Source organism: Apis florea, unplaced genomic scaffold (assembly GCF_048593485.1).
Source record: "Apis florea isolate Af1SG1 unplaced genomic scaffold, ASM4859348v1 contig_3081_pilon, whole genome shotgun sequence".
NCBI classification, from domain to species: domain Eukaryota; kingdom Metazoa; phylum Arthropoda; class Insecta; order Hymenoptera; family Apidae; genus Apis; species Apis florea.
In genome coordinates this window covers 3,968,363-3,993,503 of record NW_028256703.1, presented here as the reverse complement: position 1 = coordinate 3,993,503, position 25,141 = coordinate 3,968,363, and the positions used below count along the sequence as shown (strand labels likewise).

The 25,141-nt window shown below is 48.8% G+C and overlaps 1 protein-coding gene across 2 annotated transcripts; it reads right to left on the bottom strand.

The window, feature by feature from the left end:
- Positions 1 to 1,029: 1,029 nt before the first annotated feature.
- LOC100863776 (uncharacterized) lies at positions 1,030 to 24,760 on the bottom strand. 2 transcript variants are annotated; one of them, XM_086908853.1, is made up of 6 exons: positions 24,284 to 24,760; positions 23,655 to 23,885; positions 19,205 to 19,318; positions 13,610 to 13,909; positions 2,131 to 2,304; positions 1,030 to 1,839 (listed from the first exon to the last, which is right to left on the bottom strand). In XM_086908853.1, exons 1-6 carry the CDS (start codon positions 24,537 to 24,539, stop codon positions 1,358 to 1,360), a joined length of 1,557 nt encoding a protein of 518 aa, XP_086764979.1. In that variant the 5' UTR covers positions 24,540 to 24,760; the 3' UTR covers positions 1,030 to 1,357. The 2 variants fall into 2 exon arrangements, with proteins under 2 accessions (XP_086764979.1, XP_086764980.1); XM_086908854.1 differs by lacking the exon at positions 13,610 to 13,909.
- Positions 24,761 to 25,141: the final 381 nt, after the last annotated feature.

Here is a 25,141-nt window from a genome sequence, read left to right as displayed (position 1 = left end):
AAGCTTACGAGCGACGGTCGCCTCGGCTTATTCCATGCTTTTATTCCCGTCCCATTCCAACAGGCAGTAAACATCAGCGAGGAGGAAGCGGAGACAAGTCGGTGGAAAGCGTGCAGCCTCTGACAGAGCCTCTGACGACGACGAGCGCAGGAAGACGGCGACGCTCGTTCCTCCGGTGAAAGTCCGTCCATGGATTCTCTTCTCTTCATCTTTTTCTTTTCTTTTTATCCCCTCTCTCTCTTTTTACCCCGTATTTCAACTTTACTCCTGTATCGTCTGTGGAAAAAAGAAAAGAAAGAAAAAAAAGAGAGAGAGAGAAGGAAAAAAGGAAACCGCGTTCGCTGCAACTCGGTCTGCTTGCGCTCAAACACGAAAAGAAGATCTCGAGATAATTGTAATACGAGGAAAATTTTTTTCAATACGATCGTTATATTTATAATTCCAATTATAGGAAGACTCGGTCAATATACTATAGTGTCGTTCCAACACTGCCTCGAACGATTGTTAATCGTTCCCGATCTTGTCGCGCGTCAGATAGATCTAGATTTCGAAAAATCTCGATTCGCGCGAGATGGAAACCGACAAATTCGAGGTACAAAGATTTTCGCTTTGTTACGTAGAGGGAGGGACAGGAAAAACTGGACAAAGAGGGGAAAGGGAGAGAGAGAGAGAGAGGATGGCGAAAACGGTGGACGTAGACCGCAGAACTATCCATTCTCGTTCGTCATTTCCATTTAAATATTAAATAGAGCTCGCAGCACCCGTAAAAAGGATTATCCTCTGCTCTCCTCTGTTCTCCGTGGAGGAGAAAAAGAGACGCGACCATTGCGGCCTTGTTTTTTTCCCTACGGGTCGGATAAGATCTTTTCCAATCCCTTTGTCCAATTTTTCCCCGCTAACGAACGAGACGAGTTGGGGAGTTGGAATATATCGAACAAGACGACGAGCCTCGCCTTTGCTTTTTAATTCGTTAAAACTGGGAAAAGGGAAAAGAGGAGGGGGAGGATTCAGGAAGCCGTTCAAGCAAGATTTTATTTCATGGAAAATATCTGTATTTACAACGTTACATGACTATCTTCCCACTTCGAGGATACACGCGTTGGATCCATCACGATCGATAGTTCACCACACTTTTTCGCGCACGAGTTTCGTTTCTCTCCCAGAAGAATTCTCACTCATCGACCAAAGAATCTCTCAACCGAGCTACCACTGCGACGCGATGCCGTCCAATCTCCCGTTAACAGAACCTTCTGATAAACCTTTCTTCTTTCACCGATCGTATCGCATCATTTACATCTGCCTCTCGCGCTGTGAATCCAATCGAAGAACCGTCGGAGAGACGACGACTGATCGGGGCTCAATAAGGTCTCCAAACGTCGTTCCTCTGCTCGTTCTCCTCGCCCATCACGCCGATCTCCAGCCTGTTGCTGCTTATGGTCAGATTGCTGCCGGCAATGGTCACCTGTTCCTCGCTCAGGTCCCCGTGAAGGTGCAGGTGGATCTGGTTCTGGTTCACCGTGCTGTACAACTGCGGGTAGAGGACCATGGGCGCCGGGCTGATGTAGTTCTGGCTCGGGTTGTTGTAGTAGCCCTGGTAATTCGGGTTGTAGTTGTGCGAGGCGACCGGGACCGGGGTTGCCGGCCCCGAGTGGGTCCACGAGCCGTAGTGGTAGCCCGGGCTCCCCCCGCTCCCCGCCCCTCCGCCCCCCGCGAAAATGTCCGGCTCGCCCGATTTCGCGGGAACCAACGGCAACGAGGTCGACGAGCTTCCGTGGCTCGTCGGATACATCGACACGCAGTTCGGCGTGTACGTGTCCTGTTGGCTGTCCGACGGCAGAACTGCAACATTCCAAACATTCCATTTTTGCAGCGTTCACGACGTGTCATTTTTCGAACAAAGATCTTTTCGGCGAAGATCCGAACGGAGAACGAGTCTCAGAATGGAAATTTCCCCTTCCCTCCCATCCCCCCTTATCAGTTGGCAATGGTACAGGTCGGATGGTGAGAAAGGGTTTCACGAGAACTCTCCTCCAGGAATTCAGATTCATGCACTTCGATCGGTCATAACGAACAAAGATCGGAACGAGTTTCCCTCGCGTTCGAGAATGGAAATTTTTCCTCCCCGCTTACCAGTTGGCAATGGTACAGGCTCGGTGGTCGGGTGATGAGAGAGGGCCTCACCCGGATACGAGAACGCTCCTCCAGGAATCGGTGAGAACGAGCCGCCGCTGCTTACCGGGGGAGCAGGATAAGACGGTGCCGCCGACGGATAAGTCCATTCCGCGCTCCCTGCTGTACCCGTATCTGCAACAATTCGTCGGGATCCTTGTTATTGTATCCGTATGTGTGTGTGTGTGCGCGAGGAACGAAGAAGATGGAGAAGAGAGGGGGCACGTACGAAAAGTAACGGTGAGGTCTCGAATGAGTAACTCGGCCGGATTAATTGAAATGAGTCACGGGGCAAGGTGTGACGAGGAAGCGATTGCTCGAGAAATATACGTTCTATAATCATCTTTTAATTCATCTATCGGAATAAACGACGGATCGAGATCTCTCTCTCTCTCTCTCTCTCTCTCTCTTCGTATATACGCGTGTAAAATACGTGTGTGCAAGCAATTATATATTATTATCATCATCTCGTGAAATATTTATCGCAGAGTTATTCGCGACTTCCGTCGGACGTCCGATGAATATATGTATATACGTGTGTATATACGTATCCAAGTATTGGCTCGAGAAGCGATAGCACCTTAGAGTAAAAGCAGAGTTGGAGAGGAAAATGAGTCACCGATGATTCGGCAAAATGAACGCGCTCGCCATTTATTTGCCTCGGCGGCGGTCGAACACGAGAGTATTATGAAACGTGTATTCTCGTTTCCCCCGCGAGTAAAGTTTCACGAAAAGAATCGACGCATAATATTTCGCTCCTCTTTTTTTTCCTCCTCTCTTTTTTCCCATCCTTCCTCTCAATCGCTCGTTTCAGCTTTCATTCGACATCGGTAATCCTATAGTCTACTTCCCGTTGGCCTTCGAGTATTCGTTCCAAAGAATCCACTCCACTTTTTCCCGCTCTATTCCGCTCTATCGATGCGCGCTTCGTTCCAAGGCGAGAAAAGGAAAGGGAAAAAATTGTGAAAACGTCATCAACGTTCGAAAAGGTCAAGGAACCCGATGCGTCTCACGATCGCATACGTGACGCGCGCGAGAGCATTGGCGATTCGACAGTCGTCGGCTCGATGATGACGCTCCGTTCAAGGGCGGATCGAAGACTTCCAAGAAACTGCTTCACGAGGAAACGAGCAACTTTCCAAGTATCGTCGATTATATTCCTTCATCGAGGCTTCTCGAAATTTTTCCCGACCGGGAGTTACCATTGTTCGTTGTGGTTAAAAAAATAAATTTCGAGAAAAGATTCTTACGAAATTATTTCGCGGAACGAGCCGAGAAACTTCGAATCCTCTGTATTTACAAAATTTGCAAGTTTTCGAATCGTAACTTCGATTGGAAAACCGGATCGTGTTGAGGTTTCCTTACTTCGTTCAACGAGAAATCGATTTTGCTAAAAATCGTAGTTCGGAAATCTAAATTATGAAAGAATCCTCGTCGATTCGAATAATCTCTCTCTCTCCTTTCCTCGTCGGAGCGAGAAGAACCGATACGACGAGGATTCGTGGGAGGGAAAATAAAAATAATAAAATCAAGAATTTACACAGAGATTCGGGAAGCGAGAAAAATGTATATAATCGTATTTTAAAGCGGAGAGGTAAATGGAAAGCGATGGAAGGAAACGGTTTCAACGGTCAAGGCGGGGAGGAGGTGTTGGAGAGAATTGATTAGAAAACCGTCGATTTTAATAGGCGATAAATCACGGGTTTCGCCATTGGCTTCGTACTACGAAACTCGCTTCGTAATCCCGCGTTGGATTATGAGGGGCTGCTTGCGCGCAAGAAACGGTCGGCGGTTTTGTAATTAACGGTTGCTAATTCCCTCGTAAACCTATGGACAAGCCTTTACGCTACGCGAGAGCCTTCGAATTATTCAACGGGCCTCGAGTCGATCGCACGCCTCTTTTAAAACTCCTCTTTCCCGTATTTTACTCGTCTCTCCAGTCTCTCGTTTCGCGCATTTACGACCTCCATCGAACGATTAAACGAATCTCGCAACGCGAAATCACACGAGCCTAGCCATTTTTCAATTTTTCTCTCGGCTTTTCCCGAGAAAAAAAAATCGCGGAAAAATTGATGGATCTTGGATTCAACGAGGTTGGATAAAAGAGGAGTGGATCGAGGTCATCCAGGAGGATAGAGGATCCTCCGGCAAAACTGTCGTTACGCCTACTGACCGAGGAAGGAAGGAAGGAAGGAAGGAAGGAAGGAAAAGGAAGGAAGGAAGGAAGGAAGGAAGGAAGGAAGGTCGAGGTCGTTTCGGAATTCTCAAAGGGGACCGCCGCGGGGATGGGGGCGTGGGGATGATTACCGAAAATGGGCGTGCATTTGCCGCAATTACCGGAACAACGGTAAGAAAACAAAGCGGAGCGGGTCGGGCACCGGGTCGACCATCTGTTGGATAATGGTTCGTTTCGAGGATCCGTTCAAGGAAGACGAGGAGACGGCCGCTTCTATGAACCGCTAGAACTTGGGGAGATCTCTCTCTCTCTCTCTCTATCGGATCGAGTCGGGTGAAAATTCGATCGCTTCGATACGAGGATCCAATTTTTCTTATTTTGTCAGCCACCTTGCCGGCTAATAAGACGAGACGAGACGAGATGAAATCGTGCTACTCTCTCTCCGCTTCGAAACGTTTCGTCGAGTTTCATAGTGTTTCAACCGCAGCAGACACGCAGGGAGAAGGCCTTTTGCAAGGTGGAGGAAAGCGTATCGGACTTTCCCATCGTCGACCAGCCCGTTTATCGGCTCGGATTCGACTCGGTGTCGTTACGCCGCGGTGGTCGGTCGCGATCCGGGGCGGAGAGGAGGGTTGGAAGAAATCATCAAGGTGTAACATCGCCGCCGTTCATCCCGACCGAAGGGACGCACGAGTCCTGACCAAAGCAACTCCCCGGAGTTGTTTACTACTTCCTCCTCCCCGTGTCCCTCTTCCTCCCCTCCCCGGATCTCTGTCCGTTGCTCTGCGGGTGTGAAACCACAGTGAGGTGGTTTTGGTGCTTAGTCTCCCGACCAGCCATCTACTTAACGAACCGTCCATCGACCGCCGTCATTTCGTCGTTTCTCGCTTTCTCTCTCTCTCTCTCTCTCTCTCTCTCGCTTCCCCAGCTACCGCTATCCAACATCGTTCCAACATCGACCTCGTCTTTTTCCTTCCTCCCCTCCCCCCCTCCTCCTCCTTCGATCGATCGAGAAACGTCTTCTATCCCGCGACGCGACATACTTGCCGTTCTTTCGGCAACAAGTTGGACGCCCGGCTTTGAAACACTCGTCCTTCCAAAGTGTGCGGGATACCCGCGGCATACCTTGTCCTTGACACGTTTCACCTTGCTTCGGGCATCTTTCTATCTCCTTCTCCTTCTCCGGACGCGCGTCAAGAATTTCGCGAGAGTGGCAAAAGTTGGAAAGAGAGAGAGAGAGAGAGAGAGAGAAGGGAGAACGTTCGTTGGGGAAGAATTTCGTCGAATTTTGTTGTCACAGCCTCTGTAGATGTAAGAAGGAAGATGGAGAGAGAGAGAGAGAGAGAGAGAGAGAGAAAAGTTAGGAGGAGGAACGTGGAACGAACAGACGAAGCCGTGGGGCTTCGTTTCCCACCAAGATAGATGCACACGTTTGGTCGTGTAACGTAAGTCGATATTGCGTCGTCTCGATATTCTTGCTCGACACGAATGTCGACACACGCCAACCAAGTACGTGTATGACACGTATCGAGAGGCGCAACGCGAACGACGCTCGGAGAGGAGAGAAAGAGAGAGGGAGGGAGAGGAGAGGAGAAGTCTTACGCATACGAACGGGCAGGAAACTCTTGTTGCCTCGCGTATCGCTTACCATCACCGATTTCTTCTTATACCGCCGGGTATCCTGTCCCGAGGATAGTGTTTCCCTCGATGACTTCGGGATACCGGCTACCAGTCCGAGTCGCCGGTGTCCTTGCCGGCTCGATATAATCCAACAGGAAAATCGTTTTTCCACTCCCTTTTCTTTCCTCCCCTCCTCGTCGCAACACGCGGAAAATCCGATCAAGTGATTTCGATTTCGTTTCCTCGAAAGGAGTTGGAATTTTATTTCCTTTCGAGGAAACAAGAAAGGAGGATGGAATATTACGATGGAATATTACGATAACGTGGATGGATCGATCGATAAGTACGAAACGAATCCTTTCCTCCTTCCATCCGACAATTTCAACGATTCGTCAATCTCTGAGAGAAGTAGGCGTCGCCCGCTCTCTTTCGACGACGGTTTCAATGCCCATCGCCGCTAATTTCGGCGCGATCCCAAGCCGCGTCTCTCGTTCCTTCGTTATTTCCTCCATTCATCTCCCCCTCCCCTCAAAAGGAGGAAATCTGTTTAACGCGCCGCACAAGAGAGCGCGCCTCGCACGCACGGCAATTTGAAAACGAACAATGGGGAAGGGTCCCCATCGAGGTAGCCGGTGTCGGGAGAAAAAGATCCTCCTCGAACAGCGATCTCCGTCGTTTCCTCTTTGTCTCCCCCCTTTCGCCTTTCAGCAGAAACAACTTTCGACCGAGAACTTTCATTCTGGCCCTTCCCCTCCTTCCACGAGCGAGGCGTAATTTCGAGGGTGAATGAAGAGCATCATGAATGGGAGCCGTGCGCCCGGAAATTCACCGGCCCCCTCCTTCCTCTCTCGCCAGACACGCGAGAGTTTTTCTAGCCTCTCTCTCTCTCCTCCTTTTTCCCCGTATAATTGCCACTCGCTTGCTACTTTTACGCTTGCATTGGACGCGTGGTCGAATGAAAATTCGAAGGAATTCGTCGATCTTATTCTCGTTCGGGGCGACAGAGTTGGACAAAGAAGAGGAGTGGATCGCGTGAGGAGGAGAGACGTTCTTTCAACCGCTCCTCCTCCATTCAATTTGTCCCCCAATTGAAGGGATATCGGGGGACCAGTGTTTTTTCGATTCTCTCACCGGAACGCATCCTCCACCAGGAGAAAATAAACAAATACGGCCGACACGTTTTACGAAGGTTGCACAAAGGTAGGGTAAAAAGGAGGTGGAGGAGAAGGCGAGATCGCGAGACGGAAAGCTAGGATCGTTAATCGATCGATCACGGTTCGATCGGGCTGCTTGATTGCCGATCAATTAAGTTCCCGATTGATAAAAGAGCAAGTCAGGACAGAAGAAAGGATGTTCTCGTTGCTCCGACGAAAATCGTTTCGTTTTTCCAATTTATTTATATCCGTCGACGCTTCGAACGAATCAAATCGTATAGAATCGATACTTTTGCGACATTCGTTCGAAGGAGCGGTTTGCCTTTGCGGCAGCAAAAGTCTTCATAATGATGAATCCTCTGCAACGGTTGCACAGTTCACGCCCGCCGGCGTGTAACTCAATTTGACCCCGTATCGTTCGACGTCTAACGAAGGAGAGGGAAAACGAGGAGAAGATAGACCAGAGGACCAAAATCGTGTGCAGGTAAAACGAGAGGAACTCGAAAGAGAGAGAGAGAGAGAAAGAGATCAGGACGAAGATCCCGTGCCCTCTCGAGCGTGGATCACGTAACTGCCTCTCCATCTCCTCCTCCTCGTCTCCTCTTCTTCTCCCAAGATTTATTCCCTATTTTTTCTCCTTCGATGCTCTTCTTCTCTCTCTCTCTCTCTCTGAACACGATTCGGCCAATGTATCGGGGCGATGTACGTGTACAGGAATTTTGTGTACGAAAAAAAAGGAGGGGGGAAGAGCCGGTACGGGCTTCCTTTCGATCCTAATTCGTTTACCTTGCCTGCACTTCCGTTCCACCATTCATTCCAGTGGTTCTTCTCCCTCTTTCCGTTCGATCCCTATTTTTCTTCTTATCTCCCGATCTCGCGTACTCGATGTTACGATTTTTTTGCATTTCGTGCGTCGGCAGGAGAGTGGCCGAGATTTACGAGTTTTGGAATTTTTTTCTTCTGAAAATCGTGACAAGAATGAGAGAAAACGACATGTTGGAAACGTGGTCTTTGAACGGAGGTTTAGAAATGGTTGCTTTTCAATCAAAGAGGCGTTATCTAGTTGCAATCTCTTACGAGACAGTTACTTTTCTCACATTCCTTCGCGAATTTGTTTCGAACGATTTCTCTAGAAATTTGTTCTAGAAACGAAACTTACGATGGGAAAGAATCGAATGGAAATAATACGATGATAATCCGTCGCGTGTTTGGAAATCTTTGAATTCTTTCTCAGAAGGCAACGTCATTTGTCCAGTAGTAAATGGAGACGAATCCAGAACGAAGCGAGGGATATACTGTCGACTTTTCGCCAAAATTTTTCTTCCTATATATTTCGTATTGGCCAATCTCGAAATACATCGAAGGGGAGAAAAAAGTTGAGGCCAAAGAAAAAATTTGCTCAAACTTCTATCTATCGCGAAAGATCGAAACGAAAGAGCTCGATACGAAGAAAAGAGAAGGAGACAAGATGGAGGGGCAAAGTAGGATAGTTTGCAATTTGCTTCTCTCAGGATGCAATGCTTGGACAATTTCCCTGCTGAGAATCGAAACACTCGACACAATGAGATAATCCTAGAAAGAAATCTCGATAGTTTTTTTCTCCTCTCCTCTTTTCTTTCCTTCTCTTTTTTTTTACCTTAGGAGGAGCGGAAAGAAATCGGTCCAAATAAACGACCGTTAATGGTAAAACGCGGCGACAAGTTGGCCGAGAGAGCAGTTTTCCGTTTCTTCGCTCGGCTCGGCTTATTATTACAAAAAACCGGCCTTTCTTTTTACCCGCCGAGATTTTCGAGAGTTTTTGCCCCGATGTTTCGGTAGGATGACGATCTCGGGAACCGGGATCCTCCGGATCGTGAACCGCTTTCTCGCTTCGCTCGTCCGCCTCTCGATTCTTTCGACGTTTCGAGCCGGCGGATCCGACCTCGATCGATTTGCTCTCGAGATTGTCCCTCGATCATCTCGCAAATCGATTCCAACGAGTATCCTGATTGCCGAACGCCTCGATTTTCGGCCGTCCACCCGACCCATTCCATTTTATTCCTCGAGATCGACTTTTGCTCCGTTCCAACTTCCAGTTCACTCGAAAAAACGAAAGAGCAAACAAAAGAGAAATTCTTCGTGCATCGAGGATGGAAGAAAATTTAAACTTGTCTCGAAACGAGCGAGTATTTTTTTCGGCTCGACACTGGGAGGGGGGGAGGGGGGGAAGGGTGCACGATCAGCAGGGATCGTCGTGGGAAAAGCGTGGATGCGTTCGAACGAAGGGATGCACGAATTCAATCCACCCTCCTCCCAAGAGTGGTCGTCCTCTCGTGTGCCAAAACTCGTTCGTCTCATCCTGGATTCTCTTCGACCCTTCCTCCCTCCCTCTCTCTCTCCACACACGCGCGCACACATTATTCGAATCATCGAATGATCGAGGAGGATCGAGTCGAGAGAGCGTCGAAACATCGAACGTTCTTCATCCTCGCGCGAGCGCGTTATCGTGGCAGATTCCGGCCATCTTCCGGAAAGCATACCTCCAGATAGATCCTTGGCCAGATTCGAAATACGTGGAAACGAAACGAGCTGCTCGATTCGCCTCGGTTATTATCGCGGTCTTGGTCACCGCACGGGTTTCCTTGAGTCGTCCGCCAAGTGCGCGCCTGATTGGACGGGACACATTGGAAGGATGTCGTGCCACCAGGATACGCGATAAACGCGACACCCGACCCGATAAACTTCGGCCAGCGAGCACCGACGGATTTCTCAAATTCTTCGCCTCGAAGGATCGTCGCGTCTTTTCTTTCCTCGAAAATGCGAAAGAAAGGAAGGAAGGAAGGAACGCGCGATCGGTCGAGACGGGGGAGGGAGGGAAATAAGTGGAAACGGTGCAATACGAAACAACAGTCGTGGACGTCGTGGAACGACGTGGCGGCGACGGATTTACGAGTTTAATTAAGTTGTGCGGTCGCGTTCGTCATCGAAGCCTCGTTTCCTCTCGCTCCAAAGGGATAATCCGTGACTTTGGATTACAACGCAGGGGGAAGATTTCGTTTTTCGTCCCGAAAAATCTTCCGGAAAAATACCCCCCTTCTCTCTTATTTCGAACAAACGCGGGGAAGGAAGATAGAAGTAGTTTTAAGGAGAAGGGGAGGGGTCGATCGCACGCGTTTCCCTCCTCCCGTGTGTCACGGATCCTTTGCGAATTGGCAACAAGTTTATGCTCGCGCGTTAATAACCCGGTGATAGAGTATGATAGGGGTTGGCGTGTTGCGGGGGAGGAAAGGAGTGTATGTGACACTTTCCTAATTGCCTGCAAACTTCCTCCCTCGCACCCCTTAAGAAAGGCTACACCCTTGAACCCGTTCCACTCGCTCCCCTTCCCTTTCCTTGCCGAGGGAAGGAGAGAGAGAGAGAGAGAGAGAGCTCAGACGCTGCGAAGGTGGCGACGCCGGCAGAGAAATTTAATCAACCACACGTGATACCAGCCGCGAGGATTAAAAAGAAGTTGCGCGTGTATACGTATACACGAGGAATATACGGGCGTAAACTTTCCAGATGAAATTCTACGCGAATCCGGCCGCAGCTTGACATTAAACGACAAAGATCCCCTCTCCCCCTCTCTCTCTCTCTCTCTCTTTTTCTTCTCCTCTCCTGGAGAGTACCGTTTAACTAAAATTCCCAATTCCCCGAGGAACGAGTAAAAATGATTCCGTACAAGCCTTCCATTAAAGCCCTCCCAGTCGGACAAAATCCACGGGGAAGTAAAGAAACACCGAGAATCATCAGTAGGTGGAGGAAAAAAAGGGATGGAGACGGGACGGGAAAGGTATCTCCGTGTATCTCCGTAAACGGTCACGTGGGAATCGCGAAATTGTGAATCCTTCTCTTCGACTCTTCCCTATCCAATTATATAACACCGCTCGTAAATAACAAATTTCGTTCTCCTCCTCGTCCTTTCTTTCGAGATTAGATGAGACGACACCGCATTTTTCTTTTCTCTTCTTCTTTTTTTTTTTTTTTTCGATAAATAGATAAAACAGGAAATTCTAAATTCCCTGCAGTAATTTCTTTCTTTTCCGCGACTCGAAAAATTTTTACGCGACTAGCCGATCTTCTCCACGGGATGTTCCAAGGTGCAACCAAAGCGAGGAAACAAGACAGATCCATCGCTTTCGGGTTACTCGCTCTCCGAGTAAACGCGGAGATACGCAGAGAGAGAGAGAGAGAGAGAGAGAGAGAAAGGAAGAGAGGAGGAATATACAATCAGCGTGATTGTTTGACACCCCATAATCAGCATCCTTACCCCTACCACGTGGTCGGTCGCCCGGCATCTCTCCTGTCGTTTCTATTTTCTCCTTCTCTCGTTTCGTTTCAAGAGGACCAGAGAGGGCACCTCTCTCCCCTTCCTTCTTCAATTCTCCGCGCACCATCCCCCCCTCACTCCTCCTTCGGGTACTCGGGCCCGCTTGCCACCGGCTTATTACCCCGATCACGACTCGAGATGAGGCTTCGGGCAAAAGAGAAACGGACACGGTTATATTATAACAGATAGGAGTAACGCTCGCTTCCCGCTTTTTCCCTCCCCTCCTCTCTCTCTCTCTCTCTCTCTCTCTCTTCCCTTCTCTTTCTCCACACCTCCGCAAAAACTCTTCGCCGATGTCGCTTGTCCTTGCAACGACATCGTTCTTTCGAATTTTTCGCATTTCGATGGAGGAGAAGAGGACGAAGATAGTAGGATCTAGGATAATAGTTGCTCGTAACGAATAGGATGGAAGGAAAAGTTTCGATTCGATGGGACGTAAACGGGGGGCTCGAGCGATACTCGAGCGATCATGTAGGTGAGATTTAGAGAGCAATCACCGGGAGAGGAGGAGAGAGAACGGTGGCGATGGAGAAAGAGAGGCGAAACGAAGAAGAAGAAGAAGAAGAAGAAGAAGATTACGAGGAGGCGAGGAGGGAGGGGAGACGGTCGATTCAACAACGTATACAACGGCATCGCAAGCGAACCGAGCCCGAGACAAAAGGAGGAGTCGGATCGGCCGGCAAAAACAACATGGATCCAGCTCTCGATCGATCGAGAAGCGATCGATCGATCGATCCCTGGTATTACGCAGACGTGCACGTGAGTGGTACGTGAGTGCACGAGTCTCTCTCTCTCTCTCTTGTACCGATTGTAAATTCAGAAGGGTCTGCCTCGAAAACACGACCGAGAGAGAGAGAGAGAGAGAGAGGGAGAGAGGGAGACGAGGGAGGCGAGGAGAAAAGGAGGAGGAAAATTGCATCCACCGACGCTCATTTCGCACTCTCTGCGCTCATTCGTACGTGTGCCCGGCTCCCCTTGGATCCGCTCATTAGGCGAGAAACAGAGAGACGGAACGCGAAAAAGAAGAAGAGAAAGAGGAGGAGGGAAGAGGAAGAAAAAGAGGAGGAGATGAATGGGTGACCGATAAACGAAGCATCGCCTCGCCTCGATCGCCTTTCCATTCATACGAAGACCATGAAAATTTCTGATTTTCCATGTCGTTTTCGTTCTCGATCGAACGAACGAAAAGACGGAAAATACTGGATATCTCGCGTTGATCAAAGAAGAAAGGAGGGAGAGAGAGAGTTTGGACGAAGTAATTAGAATGGTCGGGAAGGTGACACGGGTGCAACAAAGTTGGGCCGATCGGGACCGGAGAGAAGCAGTAGCAGCAGCGGAGAAGGTCGAGGAGAAGGACGAGAGAGAGAGAGAGAGAGAAGAGAGATTAGGGCAAAGAGAAACCGCAACGTAGCTTCAAAGAGGTCTTGCCAGCCTGAAGGGGCGCGTCTACTTAACTTTGATCAGGTCGAGACCGCTGATGCGAGACGATGCCATGCAGAAATAAAGTGGCTCCCGGAGTTTCCCGCCTTTTTTCCTCGATCCATCGCTCGACTCCGTGCTCGAAATATCGTACCAGCAACGGCCTCGAAATATTCCCCGCCCGTCAAATCGATTTAATATCGCTTTGCTAAATTTTTAACCGTATTTAACGATCGATCCAAGGGGATGGATCCGTTCTACGCGATAAAACACCGATCTCGTTCCCTGCAAACGTCTCGGGCGGAGGAACGGGAGAGCTCGTGAGCGAGCGAGAGGACACTTTTGCCTCGTGCTAGAGAGACAACAACGGTGGATCGTGTTGGAGATCAGCGGGAGAAGAGATGGAAACGGCAGGTTGAATGTCGTTATTACGTTGAATTAGAGGGTGCAGAGCCGGAACGAGGTATGAAACTATTACCTCGCGAAACGGCGGATCCCTCTCTCTCCGGATCCCTCGCCCGATCCTCGCCTCCCCTCCCCTCGATAGAGGATAGAGGAGAAGGGGGTGGGTGGGATTTGCGCGTACCTTCGAGGATACGGACGGTCGCGAGCGAAATCGGTCCCCTCGACGATATCGAGACAAAAAAAGGACACCATTTTCTTGTGGAGAAAATCGATGCGATTGGAAAATCGATCGAAAGAAAGGGAAAGAAGAGGACTCACCGCCGTGCTGGGGGCTGTGCTTGTAGCAATCTTGATGAGCCGAGGAGCCGCTGTTGGCCCCGAGGTGGCCGCTCGAAGCAGGCGATGCGGTCGGATCGGTGTTGTTGGGGTTGGTGCAGCCACCGCTAACCGAATTCGCGGTGACGTTGTTCCCGACGTGGTGCTTATTCCTCCTGTACGGCTCCGAGTCCCGGAGGTAGGGGGTGAACGGGCTTGGCGCGTCGGGGAAAGTCCCTCGGGTCAAGCCGGGGACACGGGGTAGCGCGGGAACTCGCGCCAGTCCGGGGATGTGAGTCTGCCCTGGAAAACAAACCAACGATTCTCTTTCAACTCCGCTTTTTCCCCACCTCCTTCTCTTTTTACACGATCGCGCAACGCTTTAGGATTTAGACTCAGATGGGGAAAAATCCCAAGCCTTGTTCGGAACCTCGGCTCGATTCGAGGAGCGAATTAAAGGATGTTTGCGCAATTAGGCAGAGAGATGCGGAGAGGGATAATTAAGAAACTCGAAGCGGCTATGCGATCGACTTCAATAGCATTCCTCGCGCGTTCCATCTCTCCCTCCTGCGAGCAGGGGGAGGGGGGGGGGAGAGCAGTGGGAGAGGCACGAGTATCTCTGCGCGCTGGACACGGCGATCCTCCTCTATTGGGGAGGATCGCAATATGCGCGCAATGCGTGTGCATCGTTATACGGGGATGCACATTATGCGCCACGTGCATAGGCTCGATTGCTTACGTAATCGCTGTACACGACATTCGGTGGCAAAATCACCACGCTGCGCAACCTCTGCCGCCGTTTTTATCCGTGCCACGAATTAATCGAATTACGACCTGAAAGCGAAATCCTAATTTTTCCCGAAAGAGAGAGAGAGAGAGAGATGACGATTCTTCCCTCTTCCTTGGAGGAGAGGAGGCCGAAATGGATCGAAAGAAGTGGAGCAGTGCTGCATCCCTCGGAGAGGAAGGTAAGAATGGGAGCCGCGAGGCGCAAATTGTTATTCCTAAGGGCGGGAGAGAGGGAAGGAAGAGGGAGAGGGCCACGAGGGCGAACGACAAATAAAGTTCGACCGCAAACTGCACGAAATTGTCGGTGAGCCCAGATGGTCAGCTCCGGTGCGGCAACCGATGCCTACAAGATTATTCCTCGCTACCGACTACCACGGCGAACGAGAAACGAGGGATCCACGTTCGCCTCCACGACCGGATCCCACGACTTCTCACGTACCGGACGCTCGTAATACCCCTTCCTCCAAACGTATCGGCCGACACTCTTTTCGGAACCAAGCTCTCCTCCGTTCGACTTTCCATTCAACGGGAGCGAACTACTACAAGAATGGGAATGGGCAGCGAGCTAAAGATAATCCGGAAAGGGATCGTATCTCTCTCTCTCTCAACTTACGCGCGTAAAATTTCGACGCATCTGAATCGAAGCGATCGTCCTCGACGAATCGAGGAAGGCAACCGACGTGGCTCGTTGTTCGTGAAAATTAAAATCGAGGTCTGGCTATCGCCTCGTTCGGGATATCCGAGAACGTACCTGCTATCCGAATCTAGAAGCGGAAAGGCGGTTAATTACACTGAACAAGAACGATCGTGATATAACACCTTCAACACCCGATCGCCCCTTCGCCCGCTCGTTGAACGTGGCGAAGGAAGAGAGGACGGAGAGAATGAGAGAGAGAGAGAGAGAGAGAGAGAGGGAGGGAGGGAGGGAGGGAGAGAGAACAATAATTCCAATCTCCGCAGCACGAGTGGTGGGCTTATCTAATCAAAGTGTGGCAGCCCCGGAGGACGGAAATAGCGCGGCTTTTTCCTCCTCTCTAATAACGGGCCCCTCCCTCCGCTCGTCTTACGTCCTCCTTGACGCCGCGCCACCACGCCACAGCATTTCGACAATTTTGCTCCGATCTCTTCTCTCCGTGCCATCTTCTCTCTTTCTCGTTCGCCAGAAACATCGGTGTAGAAAAAAAAAAAACTTTTTTCTTTTTAGAAACAACGGTTAAATTCGCCGTCTCTTTTCCCTTCCCTTTCGCAAAAGTTTACGAGCTTTTCGTCCCATTCGAAACTTGAAGGATTACTTTCCGATTAATATCGTCGAAATCAGCCACGAATGATTGGCGTCGTAACGTCGTTCCTATCGAACCGAGGATCGGATCGATCTCGATCGAATCGAACGATTATTAAAACGGGTTTGGATTTTTTTTTTTTTTTTTTTCGGCGAGGATCAAAAATGTTTTTCGAAACGAGAGATACGAGGATTCCAAGCTTTTCCTACGGAGGATACGGAAAATAATTTAGAGAGAGAGACAGAAGGGCGCGTGGTGCATTCTTGTCTCTAATCGAAATACCAAACGCGGAACAATTACGCGGGCAAGCAAATTCAATTTCAACGTTTGACTGACAGCGGCCGATCTATCGATATTGTTTTGCCGGGGCCGTTTCGATGATTTTCGGCCGCAGTGATGGATACCCGGTACCCACTTTGTTCCGCAACTCCCTTTTCTCCGTTCGTTCCAACCGATTCGCGTCGACCGACCCTCCCTCCTTTCCATTCGTTTTCCGTTCCGATCGAGCTCGGTTTTCCACCAACCGGAGAGGAAACTAGGCCTTCCCGCGTCATCGTCTGCGTTCCTTTTACCACGCGCGTCCCGTCTAATTCCAATCGAAACCAACTCGTATCATCGAGACCGACGTTCGCCGATCATCGACTGAAAACGATAACTGTCTTCGCACTTTATTAATTATTATACGTCGAATGGAATACGCGTATTAAATAATTTTCTTCGATCCGTTGATGATTTCTGGCAAGATGAGACCGATCGTCAACTGAAAACGATAACTGTCTTCGCACTTTATTAATTATTATACGTCGAATGGAATACGCGTATTAAATAATTTTCTTCGATCCGTTGATTTTTGGCAAGATGAGACCGATCAACTGAAAATGATAGCTGTTACTTTATTAATTATTACGTTGGACGCAAGATTTCCTTGCCTTTTTAGCAAGAAAGGTAAGAAGATTCCGGACTATCTTTAAAGTATCAACCAGCCGTTGATATTAACCAATGTTAACACGATACGATGAACTCGAATACGAGCTACGATTTTTAGCAAGAAAAGTAACATGATTCTGGTCTACGCTCAAAGTATCGGTCTCGATGAGAACGACAGCTGTCTTCGCACTTGTAATTATCACGTTGGACGCAACATTTCTCGATCAAGAAAAATCGATTATCAATATTAACATTCGAATGCATTCGAATACGAGCTACGCGTATTAAATAATTTCCTTGGGTTCGATCCGTCGATTTTTAATAAGATTCTGGACTACGCTCAAAGCGACCGTTGGAAAAGTTACTTGGCGCTGAAAAGTTAGTCCGTCCGTAATCGACGGTCACGCGTCGTTCGGTGGCCGAGTTTTCGGTGTTTACACGCGACGACGGGCCGGTGAATTGCAAAAATTGCGCGATTACCGGGGCGGGAACAGCCGGGGCGGGTTGAAAAATGGGGCGAGGGGTGGTGATTCCCGATAACAAAAAGCTCGCGATTATCCACGCAATAATGATAGCCGGCAGGTGTCTGGTGAGCGGCCGTGCTTCGCATCGTTTGCCGCGAGGACAATGAAAGCGCCGGTTGTTTCGCCCGACGGCTCCCGTACACGCTTGGTCGTTTACATAGATTGTCCCTGGTGCGTGGCCGAGGAGGCACGCCATCGCTGTCCGAAACTCGTGTATGCAATATGTCGTGATGCGTGCCCCGCCGCCCGATTATTCTTCTCCCGACACGGAATCCTCGTGCTCCAGAGAAGAGAACGAACAGATTCGTGCGAAACTTGTCGTCGAGAATTATCGTTCGAAAAATTCGTGCGCAACGCGACGATCGAATGGATTCGCTCCGTCTAAGCTGCGACAACGAACTCGTCGATTCGCGTTTTTCTTTTTTTTTTTTTTTTTTTTATTTCACGGCATTAGCGATATTTTGATATTCCGTTGATTTCCATTGGTTACGATGGCGAATGGGAGGGGAAAAAAAAAAAAAGGAAAAAAAAAACATCGATTCGCTTGCTTTGATTTTTTTCATACGAGAAACACAAAACACCACGTCCATCTCGTGCACGGGACTGTCAAGTTTTTCCCCTGTATTATTAACGGGTAAATAGTTTGAAATTCTATTCGTGTAAATTGTATCCTTCGCGAGGTTAAAAGTTTCCCGATTCGTTAAAATATCCCCGATTTTGCGATCATCGGTAAAAAAAAAGGGGGGGGGAGGGGGGGCGGATTATACGATAGATTTGCCGCGTAACTTTCGTTCGTATCGATCGTTGTGCTGCCCCGCGGAACCTGAGCGAACGATAAAAATGTTAGAAAAATCAATCACGTTGGTCCATTTCGAAAAAACAAAAGCGGGGGGGGAGGGGAGAGGGAGGGGGGGAGAGGGGAAAAAAAAAAATCTGCGAGACCGGTGGGCACGCATCGTCCTACGTCTATCAATACTTTATACAACAAATGCGAAACGTCCGCAAAAAGCTGCCGTATTCGTGGTCGACTCCGCAGCGGCTATTAATCTGATATCGAAATAACGGGCATTTTTTCTCTCTCTCTCTCTCTCTCTCTCTCTCTACGAACGGAGCTCAAAATTGGTGGTACTCGCTTAAGCCGAAACAATTGTTCCGCGTTTTTCGAATTCTCTCCCTTTGCTAGCCGGATGGACGATCCGCGTCCTCGACAAATATTTATGGAGATAAATTTACGTTTCGTGGATCCATTATGCGGAATTGATGATCAAAAACTGCTCAAGTTTGAATACAACCGATCACTTTTCCACGTTCAACTGGAAATTAAATATTTCATTATTGCTCTGGTATTTTCTCTGGTATCCTGTTATCCTCGCGGTTTCCAAAACATTCAATATGCGGTAATTTTTTAAAAGCTTTCCGCGGGTTCCTTTCCCCACGGATCCCCTCCTCCTATCCTCCACGAGAGTCGAAAAACGAGAGAGAGAGAGAGAGAGAGAGAGAGAGGAGCGAATAAATTAATCCCAAAGGCTCGAAAAGCATCGATAAATTTTGAGAAAAGAATCTTTCGAGAGGAAAGATTTTCCTATTCTAAAAATTTCTATTTAAAAAAAAAAAAAAGGAAAGAAAAGATCAGAGCGTCCCGCGAACGTGGACGACGATTTCGATTATTTGTAGATGGAACGGTCGGTGTGGCAAATACGCATGATACGACACACCGGTTATTAAGCATGGTCAAGCATCGATAATTAACGGATATTTTTGGAGGTTTTCATAGTATATTACGGTAAGTGGATTACTTTTCACGCGGCAGTGTGCTGGTAAAAGCATTGTCTATGTAGCGCGGGTTGGTGAATAGCTAACCCGAAACACGCATACGCGCGGTACGCACATCGACCACTGCATCATCGCGCACCATCTGCTCTGTAATGACTTCCCATTACCGCGTATAGGGACTTTCGTTGAATTATCGGTACATTTTCAGGGAATCGAAGCATAGGGATAGTAGCAGCCGGTGGCCGCGGATGGATCTCGCGATCCATGGTCTACCAGAGGATGGAAAGTGTTTGATCTATACTCACTCGTTTTGGATCGGGGTTCTCTTGGCCCGTCCACGGTCACCTTGATGGCCCTCGTGTACGTGGCCACTTGGGGAGGCGTCGTCGACACCGTGATGGTGATGCTGAAGCTCTTCCCTGGAAAACGGGCCTCGGTTAAATCGGTTAAATCGAAAAATCTCGAATATCGAGGGGGAGAAGGGAAGGCATATTTCCGCGCATACCAATTTCCCAAGTCGTTGGAAGATCGATTTATCACCGATCATCACCCGATGTTTCGGGAGGAACGAATCAATTTTGCGACAGACCGATAGGCTGCGGTCGACCGACCGAGTCACGGGCGAATCGCGATCTAAATAGTTTACGATTTCGTCCTCCCGCAATTACATTTACCTCCGTTCGGTTGTTTCGAGCGGACCGCGACTGTCTTGGAGAGGGCGGGGGAGGCCAAGGGGAAGGGAGGGAAAGAGAAGAGGAGGACGGTTCGGGGGGTGGAGCACCGGTGTGCATATATCACCGACCAAGGTCTCGAAGTTGAAGGTTCGGTATATTAATTCCCTCTCCATAAACGTCCGTCGCAGAGATTGACTACGCTCTCTTAAACGCTCGCTAATATGCATTCGGTAATTCGCCGCCGCCTGTCTGCTGTCTTCCAACGGAACAAACCCCCTTGTCTCTTTCCGACTGGTAAAAAGTCAACCGGATTATAACCATCGAGCCTTCTTCTCCGGTCACTTTGTGTCGGCACGATTCGGCACCACTTAAAAATAGATGAATGCTTTTCAGGTAGGTAGGTAGGTAGGTAGGTAGGTAGGTAGATAGGTAGGAAGGAAGGAAGGAAGGAAGGAAGGAAGAAAGTGGCCAAGATTCTTTCTCGTTTTTTTCGTTTCCCGGATTGGAGGAGAGAGAGAGAGAGAGAGAGAGAGAGATCTCTTGGAGCGCGAGACAACTCGAGGATGATCGATCGTGATGGAAAATACGAAGAAGATCGGTCGGTTCGCGTTAAAGAGAGGATATCTAACGTGTCGCGGACATATAGTCGTTTGTGTTGGCGTAAACGTCAACGATTTGTAATTGTCTCCCCTTGGTGCACCCTGGTCCACCTCGCTGTGTCTGTCAACATGATAACCGGCATCAAACACCCCCAACCCCGCCACCCCCGGGAGCTGCAACTGACTGCACGGCAGAGGCACGGCGTTATATCCTAGTTATAGCGTGCCCTCTCCCTCCCCACGCGAGCGACCGCTCGCCCTCCACCCCATCCCACCCCCCTCTCAGCCACGATGCTGTCGCTCTCGCGCCCGTCATTACATCCTTGTTATCGTCATCATTTCGGTCTAGCGCAAAGTGGCTCGTTTCGGAACACCAAAAATCACGCGCATCGCATCGGTCCCCCCCCCCCAGCCCCCCGACTTCCGTTTTAAAATCGATTAGCCGCGTCGATCGTCCCTCGCCCCGACAATCGCGCTTGTCTTTTCGCTTTCACGACCCCCCTCGATAATAATCAACCGTCCATCGACCATGGATGATTCTTTTGAACGCGTCTCGTCCCTCCACGCGTTCTTCTCCTCTCCCTTCTGAAGAATTCTATTCCTCCACGAGACGCGAAAAACGGAGAGAATGGGAAGCTGTTGTGCGCGGCTCGGCCAGCGTCGTATCGGAAGCGATGATAGGGAAGGGAATTCGCGCACGACACCCGGCCACCCCTTTCCCTCCTCCGAGTCCATCGCATTTGGGGCTAATAATGCCGCACAGCCGATTTCCCCCACCGATGGCCGGACCTGCGGTTAATACTCGATGATGGGAACGGTCATCTGCAGAGACAGGACACCCAGGCTGTGCATTCGCGAAACGACGAACGGACGGACGGACGAACGGATGGACGGACGGACGGACAGACAGACAAAACCGGGCCACGCGTATGTGCCACCTATATATAACCGTGCACCACATCGCCGGTTATCCGCCGCGACTCCGCCGCTTGTTTCGCTTGTGTCGGTGCGTTTCGAACGGTGCCGAGGATGAGATGAACGCCATCCCAAACCGCCCACACAACCATCCGAAACCACTCGAAACCGTCCGTTAATACTCGTGGCACCAGGGAGCGAGGAAGAGAGAGAGAGAGAGAGAGAGAGTGAGTGAGGAGGGGGCGAGGTGGCCGGCTGCTCCTCTCCCCCAAGTAGGAGAGGCAGGGCGGCAAGTTGGGATGGAAAACGAAGGGTACGCGGGTGGGACGAAGGTCCCGAGTCTCGCAACAGGATGTCTCTGCAATTGTCAAATAATTACTATCGGTGGTAATTTCACCCGTGTCGATATAGACTGCGGTATATTACTAATTATAGGCACGGGCCTGCCTCGGCCCCGACGATCATGGAACGCCCGTCCTCTCCCCCCTCGCCCAAAGCCCCTCCTCCTCCTCCTTCTCCTCTCCCTTTGATCCGCCACCACCGGCCCATCTCTCCCCTTTTCCTTCTACCTCTACTTCTCTACCTCATCCATCTTCACGGAAGGTGATAATTGTAAACATCTTTTCTTCCCCTCTTCCGCTCATCCTTCAACCCTTCTTGCGCGAGCCAATCTTATCTCCCTTCCTTCCTTCCTTCCGAGTTCCTTCTTTTGTTTCGCGTTTTGTTATCGTTTCTTCCTTTTTTTCTTCTTTTTCTTCTTGTTTCACGAACGAGACGAGAACGATTCTGCGAACGACTTTCGTCTTTATCGATACTCGGAACGAGAGGGGAGGAAATGGAGGGGGAAGGGAGGATTCCAAGTTTCGAATTTTCCACCGAATTTCTTGGACGAATCGGCAATATCGGAGGGGGATCGAAGCGGTGCGGTAGGATTCAATCAAATTAATAAGTCGCGGAAACAAAATCTCGATGATAGGAGGATAGGTCGACTGGCCGGTCGCGGCTGGTACGAGGGTGGTTTGGTCAATCGTCGAAATTGAGTATTACGGATTATCGAGGAGAGATAGTGAAACGAAAAAAAAAAAAAAAAAAAAAAAAAAGGAAAAAGGAAAAAATAAAACAAAAAAAAAAAACGGAAAAAAACAACAAAAAAAAATACCAAAAACTGGACAAAGGGATCGAAGGATTTGGGCGAGGGACGTGTCCCTTTCGCTAATTGATTTCGGGGATAGCGTATCCGGTGTCAGGAGGTGGATGGAGCCTCGCTGACCCTGCACTTCATGATGAAATGGAATGAAACATAGATGATGCTATCGACGGACGTGCAGTTCCAACGCGAGCAGTCCGGCTCGTTAATTCATAAATGCATCGTACGATGCGTGGGGTGCAAAATGCATTTGTAGGAGCGGATGGGCTCACCTGCCGCCCCGTAGATAATCGTAGCTGATCGACGTACTACAACGCTCAAAATCTACGACTTGATCGGCGCAAAAACGAATTATTTAAAAAGCTGTCGGTCGATCGATTCGTTTCGAAATCATTTATTAAAAGCCCCGGTTCCCCGGTTGATACGTGTAACTTTGTTCGCGGCTGGCGCGATTTAATTTCTGTATTCAAGCTTAATCTATACCTTTTAAAGCAGTTTAACGATTTGCGGTTTTGCCAAGTGTGAATTAACTAACGCGCGAATAACGTAAAAGAAGATATTTACGCTCGCTAATTAAACACGACCCTCCTCGCCTCACTTTTCCTCACCTCTGATTGGATTTTTATATTCTTTTCTCTTTTTCTTTTTTTTTTTCTTTTTCTCTTTTTCTTTTTCTTTTTTTTTTTTTTCTCCGAGAAACGACGCGAACATCGAAACGAACATGGGCGGATTCGCTTGATTTTCGAGACTTAGCCCCTTCCTCTCTCCGGCCGACGAACGATGATTTCTGATTAACGGCCAGTTGTTTCGGATGCTAGGTCGGGGCTACCGGCGGACATCGAGTAATGACTCTGGGGGCGGCGGGATGCGAGGGAACTCGTGGATGCGGAGGGTTTAAAAGCGAGAGACGAGTCAAGCGGGGTTGAGGCCAGTTGATGACGATGATGATTACAATAACCGTGCTTTTAGGGGGTTCGAAATCACGGTACGTGCGCCTCTCTTGCACAGATAATTTACTGGCTGCTTTTTCAACGACTTACAAAGCGACATGCCACTGACGATGACACTCGAAACCTCAAAACTAACCATCTCTATTGGCTCGTTTAATAGGTTGTCTCGAGCTTTGATCATCAAATTGTATCTTCGGATTGAAATCTGAATTTCAATATCTTTTAAAAATAGATACAATACTTTGTTGTTGTAAAATCTTTCTTGTTTAATTTTATTTTTTGTACCGCGGTTGCGTAATTGTGTATAACGTAAAGCAAAATTAATCAAATATATATGTTTTGCCTATTTCGTAACTTTTATTTTTAGAACGAGGTAAAGAAGAAGGAAATAGTACGATACCCTTGATACCCAGTAATAAATAATTAATTGGTAAAACGATAATAAACGAATAATTATTTTAAACACTTACCCCTACCACTTCTTCCGACGAACCTTAAATCGTTGAATTTGGCTACTTGATTCTTCATCAACGTAGTGGAATTCCTTAGCTCGGCGCAACAGTTTTCATCATTACCCGCTCGTACTGTCACCAATGTTCCATCCACGACTTCGCCCAGAGCGACAACTTTGAACGCCACTGGAAGCGTCTTGTTGGATCTCCAATGTGTTGGCAATTGACTGCAGAGAAAATATGGTGATCCTGTAAAAATATAAAAACGTTCAACGTTTTTTGTAGAGAATAGAAATAGAGGTGTAATGTAATGATTAGAAATGTATCGATACCTAACCTTATTTTTTTAACCGTATACTTGTTCAAAACTTATATCGTAATTATATTCTTCTATCGCGAAACATATAACAAATGTTTATCACTTTTTTTCTCTAAAAATCTACGAAAAACAATACTTGGAAATTTTTAGAAATATTATAGTTCTCTTTTAATTCAATTCAATTCAATTCACGATTCACAATTCGTGCCGCGACGAAATTTCCATTCTATACGTTACTTTCCCGCTCGTTCGAATTGAGAATGACGTCAAACGTTTCGACCAATCAACGATGCGATTTTTTGGTAGCCATATTAGAAGGAATACGAACCTGTTCGAACCAATTCACCAGGATGTTCAGCTTGTGCCTCGCCGACGAGTCTTTCGGTCCACCAAAGCTCGCCGACGGCGGCACCCTCGCTCATTTCGCCACCACCTCCCCCGGCGTCGGCGTCGTCGGCCTGCTGGTACCTGGTGTTTACCCCCTGAAGAGGCGCCAGTGAGGGGCCGCACGGACCGGCGCCTTCGTGGGATCCAACGGTGGCGTAATTCTCCCCGCAACCCACTGAACCCACCGGTAGATGCATCCCATCGGCCAGTTGCCGCCCCTCGTCGCCCAAGCACGTACCCTCCGGACAAGACGTCGTGATTTCACTTGCCTCCTCGAGATGCACTCTACACTCCACGGACTTTCCTCTGCTACGGCTGCTACCAGCAACTTCTTCTCCAACGACTGCTTCTCCGCTTCTGGTTCACACGACGGATGTCCAGGATACTTACCAACACGTTCATCCTATCTTCTTAAGCATGTAGAGTATGCTCAGTGTCGTCGTATTCCATGACGGATATACTCTCTATTAGCTTCCCGCCAACGCCATGACAATATTATCCAATACTATCCAATATTGACGTCCAATCAGAAACTATTCCTCTTCTTCTAATGCACTTTTAGTCCGCGAGATGTCACTGTGTTAGATCGATGCATCTATTTATTCTGAATTTAATCACTTGTCGAAGATGTAAACACGTTTTGGCAGTTGGAAACTCCTACAGGTTGTCGAATAAGAGCGTCAATACTTGGAATTTTCTGGCACGACAGGTTAGAAAATAAACTTTCACTTTATTCGCGATCGAGATTCGATACCGTGTAGAAACACGATCGATAAATATTCGCTTGCTATCGATTGAA

Excerpts from the sequence above, each read along its gene's own strand:
- LOC100863776 (XM_086908853.1), bottom strand. The coding sequence starts at position 24,539 with ATGCATCTACCGGTGGGTTCAGTGGGTTGCGGGGAGAATTACGCCACC. Across the intron at positions 19,319-23,654 it reads CGTCGGAAGAAGTGGTAGGG|GGAAGAGCTTCAGCATCACC; the intron begins GTAAGTGTTTAA and ends CCCGTTTTCCAG. Across the intron at positions 13,910-19,204 it reads AGAACCCCGATCCAAAACGA|GGCAGACTCACATCCCCGGA; the intron begins GTGAGTATAGAT and ends TTTGTTTTCCAG.